The sequence below is a fragment of the Camelus bactrianus genome, chromosome 10 (genome assembly GCF_048773025.1).
Source record: "Camelus bactrianus isolate YW-2024 breed Bactrian camel chromosome 10, ASM4877302v1, whole genome shotgun sequence".
Classification (NCBI taxonomy): Eukaryota; Metazoa; Chordata; class Mammalia; order Artiodactyla; family Camelidae; genus Camelus; species Camelus bactrianus.
Genome location: NC_133548.1, coordinates 43,993,989 through 44,014,268, shown reverse-complemented (window position 1 = coordinate 44,014,268; position 20,280 = coordinate 43,993,989). Strand labels below are relative to the sequence as shown.

General features: G+C 41.7%; 1 protein-coding gene across 2 annotated transcripts in view; it reads left to right on the top strand.

Annotated features, from left to right (window-relative positions):
* The first annotated feature begins 2,421 nt into the window (after positions 1-2,421).
* The window catches only part of SYT9 (synaptotagmin 9), a 176,064-nt gene continuing 158,205 nt past the window's right edge, over positions 2,422-20,280 (top strand). Inside the window, exon 1 of one of the 2 annotated variants that reach the window (XR_012509705.1) lies at positions 2,422-2,863. Coding sequence is in view for 1 of the 2 variants with exons in the window: in XM_074372466.1 (XP_074228567.1) it covers positions 2,719-2,863 (145 nt within the window). In the remaining variant the exon portion in view is untranslated. The remainder of the gene's footprint in view (positions 2,864-20,280) is intronic. The other variant, XM_074372466.1, reaches the window with a different exon arrangement.

Here is a 20,280-nt window from a genome sequence, read left to right as displayed (position 1 = left end):
TTCTGATACTAGAATAACACTTCCGCACATTTTGTTGGTTAAAGTAAATCACAGGCCAGCCCAGATTCAAAGGGAAGGGGAATACACTCATTTCTTGGTGGAAGAAGTGGTAAAATCACACTCCAAGGGGATGGGTAGAATGGGAGGGATGGCACGGCTGTGCTGTATCTGGAAACAATCTGCAGGTTTGTCCTTGGGAAAATTATTGAACCACCTGATTTCACTTTCTTTACCTGTAAAATAAGACATAACAACACCTACCGCTTAGGGATGTTGTGAGTAATAAATTAAGGAAGTGTGTTTAGCACCCAGCACATTGTTTTAGACACACAACAGCAACAACAAAGTTATATACTAATTGAGCCTGTACTGTAGGGTGGCACTATTCCAAGGATTTTATGTAATCTTTATAACAACCCAATGATGCACATATTAATATTATCTGATGAGAAACTCTAGGCACAAAAATGTAAGTAACTTCCACAAGTTGGTTTCACAGTAACTGGTCTCTCTAAATCATGACTGCCTTACTGCCTGCTACATCCAAAGGACACGTCTTAGTTTTTTCCCTTCAAATTCTTTTGACACTTGATGTTGTTGATTGTTCGTTCTCCTTTGGCCTCATAATTCCAGTCTTGCCGATTTTCCTCTTCTCTGCTACTTTCAATCTCTGCTGCTTAAACCACATTTTGAATGACAAAGCTTTTTCTTAATTTTCCAGCTCTTCTTTCCTAGAGGAACCCAACCAAGGTGGCAGCTCAGTTTCTACCTTTCAGTGGATGATGGCCAGTATCCCCTCTCTCCTAAAACTCTGGGCTTGCAATTCTAAGTGTCATCAGGGACTTACCATGTATGGCCCAGGTCAGTTTTTGGAACATCTGTGGCTTTTACTCTTCCTCATTCCTTTGGTTGCCATCTTGTCAATTTATATTTGACATGTTTTTCCAATTTGGATGTTTCTGGCAATCAGCCAGTGCCTTTGGCCTGTATGGACCCATGATATCTTGCCTGGCTTATCAAAGTAATTTCTTAACTGAACTTACTTTTTTCAGTTCCTCTCTGACAAAGTCACATTTGTGTTACATTTCTACATGCTTTAACACACACTCCACTCCTCCCCACCATTACTGCACCAGCCCTGGCATCCACACACTCTGGTGGCACCTCCACCACATGGTTTTTCCCTGCTTCTCCAAGATTTCCCTCCTTTCAATGACCAGCTTCTGCTCTGCCTCCTCTGAAGGCTGTCTCTCAGTGCATTTATTTTCCCTCCTAATTTTCTTAAGGCAGAGTCTACTTGTCTTTTCACAACTCTCTGAAGTTACCTTTGCATTTACAACTTTGTTTTCTCTACTATGCTAATATAAGGTCCTTGAGGCCCCAGCACCACTTACAGCAGTATTCCAAAGCTTGTCTGTCAGGTTAACACTCTATGGCCCAGAATTACCTTTCTGCACAATATGATTTGCAATGAGATGTCTCTAGCAACAGCACAACCTTATGGCTCAAAGTGTCAGTTGTAGAGATTCTACTCCAGGTGCTACCTTTTCTGAGTCTCACGTTTGTCATTGGTAATATGAGGATAACAGTTATACAGACCCTGTTAGGCTATCAAGGGAATTAAACGAGATTATATAGCTAAAAGACTTGTGGCACAGTGCTTGGCGCGCTTGCGCTTGCGCTTGCGCGCGCACACACACACACACACACACACACACACACGCTCAGTATTCCCTAGTTATTTCTTGGCTGATTGCCTGAATGGCTGAAGTCGTGGGTGTACAAGAGGTGCCCTGTGTTCCCTTCCAAACATCCCAGATTCTATGATACTCTTCCTTGGTGGATCCTGGAGATTCGTTAGCAATCCTCAGATTTCCAATCGGTTGCTTAGCAAATCTAGGAAGCTCCAGGTAATTCCCAGCTTCTTCCTCAGGAGCCATTTATTTCACCTTAGTTCCGATCTGAGAGTCTCCACCTTCTCCAAATCACCACAGTGGTCTAAAAGGTCCTGAACTTGAGATACCGCTCCTTTGTTGGCGAATACTGACCCCAGGCGCCGCATCCTTAGGCCCACGGTTTATACCCAGACGGCGCTTCTCAAGTTCGAAGTCGGGACTTGGTTCTCCGGATCTGGAGGGCGTGGTTCAGACTGCACCTTTCCCGCAACGCACCCAAGAGCGTGCTTTGGACTCCCGCAGCGAAGGGCGGTGGGAGAGGGTGTGGGTTTGCATCAGGACAGAGCGCGCACCCGCTCACACTCTCCAAACCTGGGCGCGGCCGCTGTGAGCGCTAGGTCCCGAGCCCAGTCCGGCGCTCGTCTAGGAGCCCGCGGGCGCCCAGGCAGGGGCCGCCGGGATCCTACCCCGCGGCGCGCACCCCTGACCCGCCCCGCCCCCCCCCCCCCCCCGGCGGCCGCAAGTGGCGGGCGGAGCGCGAGGAGAGAGGCGCGCTGAGCTGTGCGGCACCGCCTCTCCTCCGTGCCGGGGGAGGGACGGAGGGGCCGGGCGGGAGAGAGAGAAAGCCCGACCGAACCGGCTGGCCAAGAGCTACATGCAACCGGTGGGAGGCCGGACCGGCTGGGGCTGGCGCTCGGGCGGTTTCTTGGCGGGTCCCTGGCGGCGAGGGCGGACGGCCCGGAGGCGGCGGCTCTGAGCTGGCAGGCGGAGGGTTGTCTCTCGCGCCTGCCTGCCCGGCGCGGTCCGAGGATGCGGGGGGGCGATGCCCGGGGCCAGGGACGCGCTCTGTCACCAGGCGCTGCAGCTGCTGGCCGAGCTCTGTGCCCGCGGGGCCCTGGAGCACGACAGCTGCCAGGATTTCATCTACCACCTGCGGGACCGCGCCAGACCTCGGCTCCGCGACCCAGGTGAGTGCCGTTGCCACCGCTGCCGGGCGCGACCGGAGGGCCCTGGGATGGGAGTTGGGGCCGCACCGGGGCCTGAGGCAGGAGACAAACGCGGGCTGGAGGGTGGAGAGCGGGTGACCACCGAGCTAGGGGAGGGGGTCAGGAACCGGCGCACCGGGGCCTGAGGCTGGAACCGCGCGGGGACCCCGGCGGAGGCTGCTGCGCGGAGGCCGAGTCCGGGTGGCTGGCGCAGGGTTGGAGGGACCACGCCCGCCACCTGCGCTCCGGTTGCTGGGGCTCCTGGGGGCGGCTCCCGAGCTCCGCGCTCCACTTCCCGGGCATTGCGCTCCCGGCCAGGGGAGGCCGCGGCGGCCTCGCGAGCCCTGAGAAGGGGGACGAGGCCAGGGGTAACTCCTGGAAGTTGGGAGTTGGGGACGGCTCCGGGCTGCGGCTGAATCCCACCGGGCGCTCCTCATCCTCTCCCCAGAGCGCCCCTTTCCTTTCCTTGGCCTGGGGTGAGAAGGGCCGGGCGGGATCCGGCGTTGGGCCAGGGATCCGGAGCTCCGGGTCCTGGGCAGCCGGGCCTGAAACGGTTCCCTGCGGGTCTCTTGGCGTGGAGACGGTCTGGGCCTGGGCGCGCCGCTCGACCAGCTCCCGCCGCCGGGCACACCGAGGTCGAGGGGCTCACCGGTCCTGGCTTGTGCACTTGCAGTTATTCCGAGTGAAAGTTTCGAAGCTCCTAACTTTGGAAAGTTCATTTATTTTGGCCATTGACCAATTAAGATTGAAGAAGGGAGTTTCAGTGGAGCCATTTGCTCTTCTCAGGGGTCCTGCATCTCCCATGTCTTCTCTTCTGCTGCGGGTTACTGGAAGACACCTTCCTTCCAGATGTTTACTTGAGATTATTCTCACCTTGAGGAATCATTTTCTTGAATAGCCTCTCAATCTAAGTACTTAAAAAAAAAAAAGCCGTATTGGGTTTGGATTGTTAAAGATGGGGTAAGAAAATGGCCTTTCCTCTAATATTCCTGTGTATAAATATTGGAAATGAGCTATTGCTGTGCAGATTATCCAGTACGAATTTACCTAATTTTAAGCCAGTCCATTACATAAAAGTCTATTTACCCAAAGGATAAATAGAGAATTATTTGGTTCATGAAGAGGTATGCACTAAGCCTGACTTCCATAGCATTTCCTTGATGGTATATTTAAAAGAGGTTTGTGAGGTGAAGAGAAGTCATCTATTAAAAGTTTAAATCAGATTTTCCCTACTCAAAGCCTTTTTTTTAATTGAAAAAAGATTATTGTTTCCCATTGCCTGTGGTTACATTAATTAAGTTTATGGAATGATCACTAATGTGTTACTTTAAAGTAGAGAATTAAGTCAAAAAATACTGTTGATTTCAAATGATTTCCCCAGAGGTTTAATGCCCAGCCTTCTTAGGGCTCCTTGCTGGACATGATGTGCTGCACGGACTGCAGACATGAATGAGAACACTTCATTTCATGAACTGGGGGCGCAGGATGATGTCCTCAGTGGGGAAAGTTCTGTCCTTAAGTAAGCAGGAACAAGAAAATTATTTAGCTTGCTTCACCCAAAGCAAGCATTCCTGTTCAAACGTGCCACTTCATTGCCTGTGACAGTGCCAGGAATTGTCACTTTTATCCTGAATAAGTAGTCATCTTTGGCTTTCTAAGGGAAGATGGATAAGACCTCGCACTGAGTTGCACGTTTAACACTCCATATCTTTATGGCTGATTTTATGCCTCTGCTTTTAATCCATGAGCTAGATTCCATGTTTTTAGGTTTTCCTCAGCCCCTTCACTGGGAAGCCCCTGAGGAAGAATCACAGAGAAGACTCCTCACAAAAGACACCTCTGATTCCTTGGTCGAGAAGTAGCCACAGATAAAGAATATGCTGTGCTAGTCTCTGAGCTCCTGAAAGCACTGCTCTGCTTTCTTAACTGGGGCACAGTGATTTTGAGGTAGCCCCCAGGACCCTCTAGATCTTTGGTCTGGGTCAGGAAGTAGCCTGTTCATGAGGCAAGAGAGGGGCGGGGGACTGTGAGTGCCAGGTGAGAGCAACTGAGGCTGAAGCCCATGTCCAGAGTGCCCTGTCTCTTCTGTTCAGGAGAAATCTCTTCACTTCCCTCCTTCCTCTCCTTGCCCACATTAATCCTTACATCAGATGCATTTATCTCCATCCCTCTGAAGCTGTTTGCTTGTCCAAACCAAGAGTGCCTTTAATTTCAGAGCCCTAGGAGCTGAGTGGCTGGAGTAGCACCGTGAATGGTACCCCTACTGCTGTGTAGTGCGAACCAGAACAACCACACACAGCAGCAGCCCTGGGATGCAAATCTCTGTAAATGGGTGACTTCCTATTCTGTAAAGGAACCCACCCACCTGAATGCCATGTTTCAGCTTTCTCTGTCCATTGACTACCGAGTGGTAGCTCCATTTTCTCAAGCTCAGCTGAGGGACTTTAGTTTTAAAAGGAGAAAACAGACATAATTCCCTGTGGACAGCAGAGTGACGCTGCATCTGGGATGTTTGTTCATTTTTTCAGAGGTGGGGTAAGCCTGGGTCACGATGAGTAGACCATCAGAAAGGTGGTTCTTTGCACATGCACAGGTAGCTGCAGTACTGTGATGCAGGAGTACAGCACCTTGTCTTCCCTAACTTGGTATTAAGAGAATTTGATGAAAGTGTCATCTTTTTAAAATGAAGCTAAGTCATAAAGTGGAACTGGAATGCCTCACCAGTCCTTCATCTGTACCAGCTATGGAAAGTAAAGTGCTGATCTTTAAGCTGAGTGTAAGCATGTTTCCATAGAGAGCAGTTAGAATCCTTCTGTGTGATATTATGTTGTTTCATATATTGGCAATGTCAGGCATAAACTTGTGAGTCTAGAGAATGGCCTTCACAGCAGCAGGGAAAAGCATGTGCAAAGGTCCTAAGATAGGAATGTCTTTAATGTGACTCAAGAAATAGCTGAGTTCAAGAGTGGCTAGTGCAGAGTGAAAAAGATAGAGAATGACAAGAAATATGGGTAAGAGTTGGAGGGGGAAGATCATGTGGGCCTTCTAAACTGTTTTAAGGATCTTGGTTTTTACTCTGAATGAGGAGGAGTTGAGAGGGAGGGGCTATAGCTCAGTGGTAGAGTGCATGCTTAGCACACACGAGGTCCTGGGTTCAATCCCCAGTACCTCCATTAAAACAAAACAAACAAAACATATAAAAAAAAAAAAGAAGAGAAGGAATTGAATAGAGAAGTGGCAACATTCTGGCTGCTGTGTTAAGAAAATACTGTTGAAGATCAAGGGAAAAGACAGAGAAACCTGCTAACAGGCTATTGTAGTAATCCAGACAGAGGGGACAGTGGACTCAGTTTGAAGAGGCAGTACTAGGATTTGTTGATGGACTGGAAGTGAGTGGTGAGAGGAGTTAAAGATGACCCAAGGCTTTTTGATCTAAGTGCCTCCATTTACTGCATACGGCAAGACTTCAGGAGGAGCAGAGTTGGAGTGGGGAGGAAAATAAGGAGGCTTTTGTTTTATTAAACTTTTTTGTGTATGTGAGGTGCATGATGTCTCTTAGTTCAACAGTGACCTCAAGCATGGAAGTCTCCTGTAACGTTATCAATTCGTCTATGCTCATATTTTGTAACTGGGGACTTCACTCTCCTTGAGAGGGCCAGTTGCTTGTAGGACAGCAGTTATTATTGTTACCGGGAAAAGAAAAGTAAGTATTACCTTGGTTCTTAGTCACCCAAAGAGAGATTTTTGACGAGAGACAGAAAGTTTGATGTAAGTAAGATTTTTTATTAGTGAAATAAAAAAAGTAAAAGACGTAGTGCACTCCTGAGAACTGGGAGCGGGCCAATCCAAGAGAGGAAAAATGGCGCCATTCCTTTGTTTTTCCTGTTTTTATATCCTGGTTTCGTGATTGATTGATTGATTGATTGATTGACGACTCAGGTTCCCTGCGCTCTGGCTGATTGACAGCTCAGGTTCCTTGTGTTTTGGATTGTTCCTTTCCCCTTCCTCTCCCCCTGCCCAGTGCTCATTTCTATCTAAACTACCTGATATTATTAAAAGGTTTGTCCCTGCATGGAATGAAAAGCTCTGTTTAACTTCTGCTGTTGATCTTGAATTTACTTACGAGTCAACAAAGAATTAGTCTCTTCTCCGTTTGACTCTTAGCGGGTAGCGCTTGTAACTTTTCTCATCCTGTTTCCACATCTGGAAAAGGAAAGAGGATTGAATCATGTGATTTCTAGGTTTTAAGCATGTTTTACTGTTTTCCTTGTCTTTTCTTCTGACAGGTGCCAAGCACTTATGTAGGTCACTTCATTTAATCCTCATAATGTCTTCTAAGACCTTGCTGCTCAACATGTTCAGTTGTACACCAGTAGCACCTGGGAATTTCTTAGAAATGCAGATTTTCGGTCCCCACCCCAGACCTACTGATGTGAATCTGTGTTTTACAAGATCCTTAAGTGATTCATAGGCACATTAAGGTTTGAGAAGCATTGCTAAAAGAGATTGGTATCTATGAATGAATTGAAATGCAGAAAGCTAAACTAGCGCAAGGCCACGGATTCCATTTACAGAAAGAGTTGAGTCTAAGTCAAAGTAGGTTCTAAGTAAACACATCGCATATACTAAGCATCTAGGAGTTACCATCAATGAAAATTCCCTAGGTTTTTCTCGTAAGCTCTATCTTTAGACATCCTTTCTCTATTCTTTATTTCTGTAATGGATTTAATCTCTAAGCGTAGGTTAAATTCTCTTGCAGTTGTAAAGATTCCACTCAGTATTTGGTTATAAATTCTTCTATTTAGGATAAGAGTTTTCCATTGACATTCTAGCTTTGTGTTTCTAGAGATTTTTTCCTTCATTTTTCTAGTGAGCTGGAGAAGGTTCACCTGGTCAGGGTGTGAAGTAGAGCTTTATGACACATCACTGATGACTTTTCTTTCCAGGTGGACATTAACCCTATTCAGGGGAAGCTTTTTCTAGATCATTGGTTTTCAGACTTGGCTGCACGTTAGAAACACTTAGGGAGCTCTCACAAACAAACAGACAAAAAAAGAAAACAAGAAGCTGCCAGTGACTGAGCTCTACCCTATACCAGTTAAATCAGAATCTCTGTGGGTGGGGCCTGATAGTATATTTTTATATAAATTCCTCGGTTGGTTCTAATGTGCACCCAGGTGGAAGACAACTGTTGAGGCCATTAAGAAAAGGATGAACCCACCTAATTCTTATCAGCTCAGCTCAGATTTCTTTTTTGCAAAATTAGGAAAGATGGTATCAAAAGTCAGGGGGTCTCTACTGTTACTTTGTATGGTTACCACCCAGATCAACTGATTCTTAACTTTTGACCATATTATCCCTAATTTTTATTTTGAGAACTCTTTAAAACTATCATGAGAAACTATATATCCACTCAATTTGGGGGGGAAAAATAACAAATTGAGAAAATCATGTCCAGAGTATTCCATTAAAGGCCGGAATGTGGAACCCTCACTATTGATTCAGAGTGAAATAACTTATTGAAAGATGTACATGGAAAATAATAATTAGTTATAGTTTCTAAGGAAAAATTTCCAAAATAATCATTGAGATTAAACATTAGTCTTAATTCAAATTTTCAAAGGTAGTCAAGAAAAATTAACCTTAAAACACTGGATTTTTATGAATAGACATTGGGTGATTATGCACAATGGGATTAATTTTTTAAAATTAATGTTAATTGCAATCAGGAGCTAGAGAGTCTTCAAAGGAATGAGTGGCATATTGGATGCACGATATGTGAAGATCTAATTTGCATTTACTTCAGTGACATTTTAGGGCTTCTTCATAAATATTTTATTTAAACAAGTGTGTTTTCATCTCTGTAGGATTCCTCTACATGGACCAGTGAGTGGTTTAGTCAGGAGGTAATTACCAAGAGGGAAAAACAAAAGCAAATTGTGGTGAAGGCATCACAGGCAGCCCTGTGGCCAGCTGCTTCTCTCCGAATAAACAGTTAAAAGCACAAACTTTCTGATGTGGGCTAAACTCTCAAGGAAAACTTAAGCTGACACCTAAGGGAAATTATCCTAAAATTCTCTATTGTGTGTAGAACCTAGGCGTAGCTTTCCCTCTAAAGGCATACTGGCACGTGTGCTCTCCGTTGTGGTTGGCTGAAAAAATTCATAAACTCTTCCTAAGTGACTCACTGGAGGAAACTAACAAGTTCATGTGCTCAAGTGTATAGTGAAAGGGGGGGAGCTTAGAGAGCAGCGTCAGTGGAAGAGCAGCCTCACTTTCAAAAGCATAAGAATGAAGTATGTATTTCTACTTTCTAAATTAAATTACAGTTGGAGCCATAAATGTTCACCACGACTTCTTTCAAGCATTTCATTGGGTTGGCTCTAAGTAGGGCTTTAAACCAAGGCAAACTCCAACAACTAGGTTTTGCAAATCTCCTTGCAATATTCCTCTGCCCTCATGCATGAGTTTTCTCACACAAAAACTTCTATCCCAGTGCTACTAGAACTGCACTTGAAAGGAAAACACTCAAGTCAGAATCTGATCTTGCCTTTACTAGCTTTATGACCTTGAGTTAAAAAATACTTGTCTTCACTTTATTCACCTGTGAAATGGCCTCAGAAGGCTGTTGCAGCACAGAGCCCAGAGTGAGTACTCAAGTAATTGCTCAGTAAGTGGATTTTGTGGTGCAGTATCACCTGTCCATGTTTCCCCTCCACCATGATCCACAGGCATGCACATGTTTTACCTATTTATACAGCACACCTTGGACATGCTGCGGGTTGGGTTCCAGACCACCACAGTAAAGTGAGACATGTGAATTTTTTGGTTTCCCACTGCATATAAAAGATAGGTTTACACTATATTGTGGTCTCTTAAGTGTACAATAGCATGATGTCTAAAAATAGTACATAACTTAATTTAAAAATCCTTTATTGCTAAAAAATTGCTAACCATCATCTGACCCTTCAGTGAGTCATAATTTTGTTGCAGTAGTGACCTTAGAGATCACAGATCACAGATCACTATAACAAATATAATAATAGTAAAAAAGTTTGAGAGATTGCAAGGGTTAGCAAAGTATGGCATAGAGACATGAAGTGAGCAGGTGGTGGTGGAAAAACAGCCCAATAGATTTGCTCAATGAAGGGTTGCAACAAACCTCCAATTTCTAAAAAAAAAAAAGAACAGTGCAATAAAATGAAGCACAGTAAAACAAGGTCTGCCTGTAATCATCCACAGACAAAATTTACTATTCTACTTTTTTGTAAACTTAAACCTTGTAAAATTTGTTTTATCACTGTTTATTAACTGTATGACCCTGGGTAAGTTATTTAATCTCTGTGTATTAGTTTTGTCATGAATCAAATGGAGTGCTTTTACCCAAATAAAATATAGAATGCCCAGTTTAATGTGAATTTCAGGTAAACAAAGGATATCTGTTGTTTATCTGAAAGTCAAATTGAACTGGGCGGCTTATGTTTTTATTTGCTAAATCTTGGAACCCTGCATAAGTACGTATCTCACAATGTATAGGAAGTGCCATACTGCCGGCACTTAGTAAATGCTCAATACATATTAGCCGTTAGTACTATTGTTGTTATAATTTATCCATGATGAGCAATCATTATTGTGCAATATTGTGATGACTGTATATATTCCAAAGGGTAGATAAATCTTTTTTACTTAACCTTTCTTTGGGAATATTTCAAGCTTCTGATTTTTTATTACTATAAATAATACTGTAAATAATAAATAAATAAATAATACTCTATAGTATCCCACTCTCCTTTGGGAATATTTCTTCATAATTAATTATTACCAGTGGGTTCCAGTTGCTTTCCAACATATCTCTGCCAGTTTGCCCCTCCATGTTGTTGCTACATGTCAGCAGTCAGTCCTCTACCATTAGGTGATAAAATATGAACAAAAGGTTGCTAATTTAATAAGTTCTAAGTGACTACCTGGTTGTTGTTTCAACTTGTATTTTTTTTATTGGTAGGATTAACTATTTTTAATATTTTAAACTTATTTACATTTCCTGTTATGTGAATTTTTTTGTGTTTATTCTCTACCGTGTACCAATTTAGTTTTGGAGAATCTTAATGTTTTTCTTATCAATTTGCATTAGCTGGAACATAAATATTCTGTCAAATTAGCTTATAGAAGGAGCACTCTGTAGTCAGTGGACTCAGGTTGACTGTAATTGACCCATTATGCTAGACTGCCTTTTAAAATGTTAGGAGTGCATTCTTTCCATTGCTAAGTACTGCCTTTATTTATGTGAAATAGAAAAAAAAGTATTGTTATATAACTTGAATCTCATTTTCTTTCCCTCTTTCCAACTCCCCTCCCATCCTAACACTTCTGTAGCCTTTACTGTGGCCACACGGATCTGATCACTTTTCTAATTATAATTAAATTCAAAAAACATCCACTCAGTGCCCCTTAAGTGCCAGGTACTAGGTTAGGCATCACTAATTCGAAGATACATTGGCTATGGTTACTACCCCAACGAAACTGAGATAAAACAATAATAGCAGTTAATAAAGACCAGAAGGGAGTTACGTACTGGATACAGTGCAGAAAAAGAGAAGTAATTAGCTGACTTGAGTAGCTCTATAGAGGATTCCTGGAGAAGTTGATTCTTGGGTGGGGCACTTTGCCTGGAATGTGTGGGTGGGAAGGACATTCTGGAATTTACAAACTTTCTAAGACAGGAGAGGATGGATCTTTGGTAACAGTAAGTGGAGCACACACGGGAATGTTGAGCAGTGAGTCTGTTCTAGTAAACACTGGTCATCAGATCATGGAAGTCCTTGTATGCCGTCATCAAAGTCCCATGGAGGACTTGGGCTAGAGGATTTTGAAGCAGAAATCTTGAAGGAAGTGCAATTTACTATGATGAGCCCAAAGGACTCATTCTCAGTGAAGTAGTCCAGGAGATTTAAGGATGGGAAAAGTTATGTGAGTGCCCTTCTCGAGTCTCCCCCGTTCGTCATGGGAAAAAGCTCAAACTAGTTGTGATATGCTTCCTGACTGCGGTAGGGTCCTGCCAGATTGGAAGCGCTGTGTGGGAGATTACCTCTTCAGATCCCCAGTCATGTCACCCTGAAACTCAAGTGTAATTACCTCATATAGTTGTAAAAACTGCCTTCAGCAAGTTTAGTCATCTGGCTCAAACATCTGGGTTCCAGATATAATTTCAGACTATGCCAACAATGACATCTTGCTTCCTTGCCTGTTTATTTAATAATGAACAAGCAATGTGTTCAGTTGCGTTGCAGCCACTTGGTTTGAGGAGATGCACAGTCTGTTTTCTCTGATGTTACAAGGCTCAGGAGGGAGTCGATGTGGCAGGCCTGCCTGGTGCCTACCAAGCCATGCTGTGGAGATGGTGATTTATTCGGTATACGGGGGCTGCAAAGTGGCCGGCTTAGTTCTGTAAAATAATTGAATGCCCTTAGGCAGGTGCTACAGTTTCTACTTTTCCTATTTGCCCCACCTCCCGCCCCACACACATAAACTTCACTTACCACATTTAAGGAATAGGCCTGGCTATAAATGTTTGCACCAGCTATATAGCACTGCAGACCCATTGAAGGGTTTTAAGCTGAAAACTGAGGTGAGCAGATTTATCTCCTAATTAGATGACTCTGAAGGCAGGATGAAGGCTGACTGGAGAGATTATAATTAGAGATGCCGTTTACTCACTCATCAACGCTTATTGACCCTCTCCCACATGCAAGACTGTTCTAGGTATCGTAGGTGCCTGGATACCTGGATACAGTATTGTACATACATGAGGGGACCAGACAGAACATAAAAGTCTTGCCCTTATGGAACTTACATGTTGGCAAGAGGAAAGTGATGGCACATAAATAAACTAATCACATAGTACGTTAGATGGTGATAAGTGCTAAGGAGAAAAATAAAGCATGGAAAGGAATAGGTATGGGAACTAAAATGGCATCACTGAGAAACTGATGTAGGAGGGAAGGTCAGAGATGTGGCAGCAAGATGTGCACGTATCAGGGGGAAGAGCGTTCCAGAAGGAGAACAGCAGGTATAAAGGTCCTGAGGCAGACACATGCTTGGTATATTTAAGTGTCAGCCAGGGGCAGTGGGACCATGGTGGAGTTGGCAAGGAAGAGAGAAGTAGTAGATGAGGTCAGAAAGATGATGGCAGGCTGACTGTAAGGCCCTATAAGCCATTGTAACTTTTACTCAGAGAAAGATGGGAAGCTGTTAGAAAGTTTTAAGCAGAGAAGTAATAATATCTGACAGGGATAGAAAGGATCACTCTGCCTGACATTTAGAAAGTGGACTGTGGAAGGGAGAGCAGTGACGTGACTGCTGTGAGAGGTGATGGTGGCTTGGACCAGAGTGATGGCCATGGAGGTGGCGAGAAATGGTCAGATTCTGGGTAGCTTGAAGGTAGAGCTGACAGGATTTACTGATGGATGGATGTAGGGTGTGAAAGGCAGAGAGAAATCAAGAGTGAGTCCAAGATTTTGGCCTGAGCAAGAGAAGAGAGGAGAAATTTGAGGAGAATAATGAGGAGCTTAGTTTGGATGTGTTAAGTTGGAACTGCTTATTAGTGAGCCAGGTGGGGAACAGACTAGGAAGCCAGACACATGAGCCTGGAGTTAGGAAAGATGGCTGGACTGGAGATTCAGATGTGAGCATTGTAGGCTTAGAGGTGATGTTTAAAATAAGTCTGGCTGAAATCTTCTAGGCAGATGGTGTTGGAGAGAAGAGGGCCAGGACTGAGTTCTGGAACTCTCCAGCCCTAGGAGGATGGAGAGAAAATGAGGAACCAGCAAAAGAACTCTAATGAAGAGGGACCAGAAAATCCAAGCAAGAGTGTTGACCTGAAAGCGGAGATGATGAAGAAGGTGTGTGAGAAAGGAGGGGAAAAACAACTGCATCAGATGCCATCAGATCAGGCAGAATGAGCACTGGTCACAGCGGTTAGGTAACATTGGATCATTGGAAGTGATGTTAATTAGATGTTTTGGTAGACAGGTGAGGACAAGAGCCTAACTGGCACAACCTTAAGAGAAATTGATGGGAGAGGAATTAGGGGCAGTGAATATAGACTACTCTTTCAAGTTTTTCTGCACACAGGAACAGAGAGAAATGAGTTAGTAGTCAGTCACCAGTGAAGGAAGTAGATCAAGGGGGGTTGTTTTTATTTAAAGTTGTAGGAGATAACGGCACTTAGGTGATGGCGATGATCTGGTAGAGAACAAAAATTCGTTATGTAGGATAATGAGGGGAGGGTTGCTGGAGGGCTGTCCTTGAGTGGGCATTTGGATGTGCATCCTAGAGCTCAAAGACAAAGTCTAGCCTGCAGATAACACATTTAGGAGCCATCAGCATCGGGAGGATATTTGAAGTCAATAAACTAGATGAGCTTACTAAGGGGTGAATGAAGATAAGAAGTCAAACGACTCATCAGAGGTTTGAGAGCTGAGAAGGAACCAACAAGGGAGACTGAAAGGGATTTGCAGGTACAGTGGGGGGAAAATCAGGAGTGTGGCAGAAAATATTCCTGGGAGGAAGGCGTGAGCCCTTGTGTGAAATGAGGCTGATGGGTCAAATATGATGAGGAGTGAGAACTGCCCATTGTAGTTAGCAACATGGAGGTGCACTGGTGACCGTGAACTGGGTGATTTTGGAGTGGAAGTGGGCGAATGGAATTGGTGAAAATCTGATTGCAGTCTCTTCAAGAGATGAGGAGAGGAGAGAAGTTGAAGAAAGAGAATATATGCTACTTTTTTAGTTTCATTGTGAAGGAAAAGGGGGGAGAAAATGATTCAGAAGATGGTTTTTAAAGAAAGGAGAAAATAACTGCATGTTTGTATGCTGGAGAGAAGTTTAAAATGATGCAGAGGATTGAACTGCCTGAGTGATGTACCTGAGTTGGTGGGTTTTTCAGCAGTTCTTTTGTTGTCAATGAACCGGGGCAGAGTATCTGAGCCCAGGTAGGTAGATAGGATTTGAGGATCTTATAGAGGTTTGTTTTCTGATCGCTCTTCCATTATCATAAGAAAGGAAGCAGCAAGGTTACCAGCTGAGAGTGAGAATGGGGTACAAAATGTGCAGGTTTGAATACAATAAGGTAGAAATGACAGTCCAAGAGGTGGGAGATTGGATGGATTAGGGAAGTCAGCCTGCCAGCAACGTTGTCCGCCCACTTGAAATTGGTGCTCGTGAATTTAAAGTGATATCCACTAGCATAGATGTGAGGTTTTCTCCCACCACATGCACCTGTGTTTGCACAGGCATGAAGAGACAGGAGTTTGTGTTTGAGCGGGGTTGTGTTTATGGATGACAATGAAATAGTGACAAAAGAGGGTATATAGGCAATCTACTGAATGGGAGAAAATATTTGCAAACTGTATGGCCAATAAGGGGTTAATACCAAAATGTAGAAACAGTTCATACAACTCAACATCAAAAAAAGAAACAGCCCTATTAAAAAATAGGCAGAAGACCTAACAGGCATTTTTCCAAAGAGGACATGCAGGTGGACAACAGGCACGTGAAAAGGCACTCAGCATGCTAATCATCAGAGAAATGCAAATCAAAACCACAGTGAGATAACACCTCACACCTGTCAGAACGGCTACCATCAAAAAGAACACAAATAACAAACGTTGGCGAGGGTATGGAGAAACGGGAACCCTCATACACTGTTGGTGGGAATGTAAGTTGGTGCAGCCACTGTGGAAAACAGTATGAAGGTTTCTCAGTAAGATTAATTTTAAATGCATTAAGTTCAAGGATGTTTATGGAATCTGATGCAGATGTCCAGGGCAGTTGACTGGTGGATCACAGGGAATAAGTTACTGGAAGTCGAAGAAGGTGAGAAAAGGGTGAATTCTAAGGCTCCTGAGAAACTTGAAGAGTTTTAGAAAGTAATTCTCAGTTGCAGCTACACATCAGAATCAATCAAGGAACTTTTGAAGACAGCTGCCCTATCCCCATACTGACTAAATCAGAATCTTCCATGGTGACACCTAAAATATCTCTGCGTGTAGTCTGGTGTGCAGCCAGGGTGGCAAATGACATGCATTTATAGCCTTTATGGATTGAAATTACTTTTTACAGCCCCATTGTCAAAGTAAATGCTCCAACCATCTGTCTAAAACCATTGTAAAATATTATGCAAGGAAATCTAAGCATGAAAATGCATTTACTGTTATCATTGATCCTTCTTTATTCTTACCACAGTGGGAGTTATCTCAAATTATTAGGAAGTACAGCTGCTGTTGGTGCAGCTAATAATAAATTCTGTTGAAAATTTAGCTGTAGGATGTAACTGTAGCATCCTGGTGCTAACTAAAATCATGGTCCTCTTTTTAGCTGGGCATGTACTATTATCATTTATTTTTAATTTAGGATAACCATACTGTAAATAAATTCTGTAAAAACTCTACCCAGGCTCTGAGCTTAGAGAATATGGTTGTTTGATTCCTGTAGGATAAAGTCCTTTTTACCAATATGTTCACTTCCCATCAGAAAAACCTGGGAAACAAAGAAAGAGACATGGATGAAGGGACACATTAGAACCACTTTGGACATTTTACTCAGAAAATCTCAGGTTAAACATATTTTCAACTTTGATGTTTTCTAATAATGTGGGTGTTAATTGATGGCATAGCTGAGCTAGCCCTAAAGTCTTCTCAAATTATTTCAGAGGGAAAGAGAAAACTGTTGTTTGCTCTTCTTTAATCTGTTCCACTGTGACTGCTACTTAAGATTTAATGTCACTGTAATATTCTGAATTTATAGGGCATCCATCTTCTGGGGCTTTGGAAGTGTTTGGTGTGTATTACCTTAATTTTGAGGGAACTAAAATTCATCATGTTACGGGATCTATTTCAGAGAGTCTACAAAGAGAACTAGAAAATCTCCCAAATGTTTCTTTTTTCTTCCAAATGCTGTTGGTAGAAGCATCCGTTGATTCTAACTCCATGCTGCTGTAGAGGCCGTTTATGTATGGATTACTGAAGGCTTCTCTGGGGGGAATCTAATCTCTGTAGGTTCAGTTTGAGAGGATCCACTCTGCAGGCTGATAAAGATTAAAATTGCAGCTCTTTTCCATTACATTGGTTTTTTGATTTGTTAATTTTTATATTGTCTTAACGCTTCAGCAACTCAATCACAACTGTCTTCCCAGGACCTCAGCATGTGGGAACTGGGAAGTTAAATTGGACAGATTCACAAAACAAGGGCTCCATAGCACACGTCTTTAAGTAAAAGGTGATGTTTTAGGGCTACGGGCGGTCATCAGGTTTGATCCAGGCAAACACGTGGGGAAAAGTGGGCATTAAATAGTGCCCTTAATAATTTAGCTTAGGACGTGGGGAAATGTCAGAGGAGGATCACAGTTGGCCGTACACCACTTGATTCCTAAATGTTGAGGAAATAGTTTCATTGAATATGTTAAAATAACAAGTGCAAAATATCTATGGATTTTATAATGTCTTTATCTGCTCTTTTTCCAAAGCCTCATGCTAATTAAACTAACATTCCTATAATAAACATCCTGGATGTGACATAAAAGTCATTAAATATGACTTATCTTAGGCTGATAAATAGTATAATAAATAGTGAAGAGTAGCAGGCATAAGCTTTTACTTTTAATGAATGAAGCAGTATTTAAATCTATAGGACCAAGTTTGTTAAAACTTCAGAGGTTAGAAAAATCAGAATTATAGTAGGTGACTACCATACTTGACTAATAATATATGACACATCAAATAGACAAAGTAAGTTAATAAATAGAGGATAGAAAAATGTAATTAAAAGTTTGATTTACATGAAATACAGAATTTTCTACTCACCAAGAGAAAAAGAGTGTTCTTGGAACATTTCAAAAAATTTATCAGTACATGATCAGACCATAAAAAAGGGACATTAATTCCAAAAGATCAAAGTTTTATGGGTTAAATTCACTGACAGTAATGCAATAAAACCATCAATGAATGAATAACAAGTAACAACATCAAAACCCTAAACGTCTGAAAACTACTCTTCAAGAGGTCTGAGTTAAAAAAAAAAAAATGGAAACTAAAATTAATAGACATTGAAAATACAATGGAAATGAAAGCACCTGTATCAGAACTGCAGAGTCCAACCAAAGCTATATTTAGATGAAAATTCATAACTTTAACTTGTTATAGTAAATAAATAGAGAAATAGAAAATAAATAAACCAGCTTTAAATGTAAGAACCTAGAAATAGAAAAGTGAAGTAAACCAAAAAAAAGTAGGAGCAAAGCATTAGTAAAACGCCCCCCCAAAAAATTAATAATTAGAAAGTGAAAAATAAAAAACAAAATCAAAGAAAAAGTGGTATTAATAAGCAAAACGAAGATGTGTTTCTTTGAATTATAAATAAGTAAATAATTTGCTATTTTGACCAACAAAAAATTATGAGAAAACATGAATATAAAGCAAGAGGAATGAGAAAGGGGATTTAATAATAGATGTAGAAGGGATAGAAAAACATAATAGAATGCCAGATATGCCAGTGATATGGAAATATGGGTTGAGAAGAAGGTATAAACATCTCAGAGCAGCTATAAAAATATTTAGAGGAAACTGAAAAATAATCCAAGAATTATTCCCCACAAACGTTAGAGGCCCAGATGTGTATAGGTCATGTCTATCAAAATATCAAGTAATGCATCATTCTCTCATTTGTTGAAACCATGATAGTCATTGAAGATTTGTTTTAATTTCTCATTGCAAAAAACATTTTTTAAAATGAGCACAAAAATTAAGGTCACCAACTCTTCTACTATGCAGAAATAATCATTGCTACTATTTTTTCCCTAGAAGTAGAATTGCCAGATCCAGGCTTACGCACATTAAATATTTGGGTACAAAATTATTAAATTGTCCTCTGGAGAGGTTTAACAATTCATATACTTATAAAACTACTCCAAAAATTGTGCTCTACACTGGAATTTGACACAACATTGTAAAATGACTACAACTCAGTAAAAAAATGTTAAAACAAAAACAAAAAAAACTACTTCGTAACAAAGAAACAATATAGAAAGCATTCCAGTTCAGTTTATGAAGCTAGTATCATACTGATATAAAATCTGACAAAGACAATAGGAAAAAAATCTTAATGCTGATCTCAGTTAAGCACATAAATGCACAAATTCTATGTTAAATAACAGTAACATACGTACACAGCTTTGTATTAAAAGAATGATCTACTGCAGCCCAGCAGGGTTTATCTCAGTATAAGAATGGTAAAGCTATTATTGCACTAAGAGATTTTTTGCTGTTGTTGTTATATATATAATTTTTGACCATGTTTACACAAAATAAGTAACATAAGCTTCACACATTTTCCTCAGCTTATCTCGTTATTCCCTCATTTAAAAAAATAGCTTTATGAGGTTTATTTTATACACTCTATAATTCACCCACTTTAAGAGATGATTATTTAGTAAATTTATGAAGTTGTGCAAGCATCACTATAAATCAGTTTTAGAACATTTCCATCACCCCAGTAAGATCCCCCATGTCCATTCCCAGTTCCAGGAGGCCACTAATCTGCTTTCTGTCTCTATAGATTTGCCTTTTCAGGACATTTTATATAGATGGAATCATATAATATGCAATCTCTTCTGTAATTGGATCCTTTCACTTAGCATACTGTTGCGTTTGAGGTCCAGCCGTATTTGTAGCACGTGTTATTAGTTCCTTCCTTTTCATTACTGATTAGTATTCCATTACGTGGATATTCCACATTTTATTTATCTGTACATCAGTTTGTGGATATTTGGATTGTTTTCAGTTTGGGGCTATTATGAATGAATAATGCTGCTGAGAACATTTGGGTGCAAGTTTTTGCATAGGTATACATTTTGATTTCTCTCAGGTGTATAGCCACAAATGGAATTGCTGGGTCATGTGATAACCGTTGAAGATTTTGAGGAACTGCCAAACTATTTTCCAAAATCGCTGCACTACTTTACATTCCCATCAGTATTGTTTGAGGGTCCTTGTTTCTCTGTGCCCTGGCTAACATTTGTCATTGTCTGTCTTTTTTATGATAGCCATTTTGGTGAGTATGAAATTGTGTCTCATTCGCAATACCTTTTTTTGAGAAACGAACAAATACAATCATCTCAAGTGATGCCAAAAAAGCATCTGGTTCAGTACAACATTATTCTCGATAATATCTTAGGAAACCAAAAAAGCCACTGTCTTAGTATGTTAAGAATGCTGCTGATGATAGGAACAGTTACGTTATAACCAGTAATATCATTAATAAATAGTAATAATGATAATACATAATAGAACTTAATGCCAGATATTGTTCTACGCTTTTCCTATAATAGCTCATTTAACACAGCAACC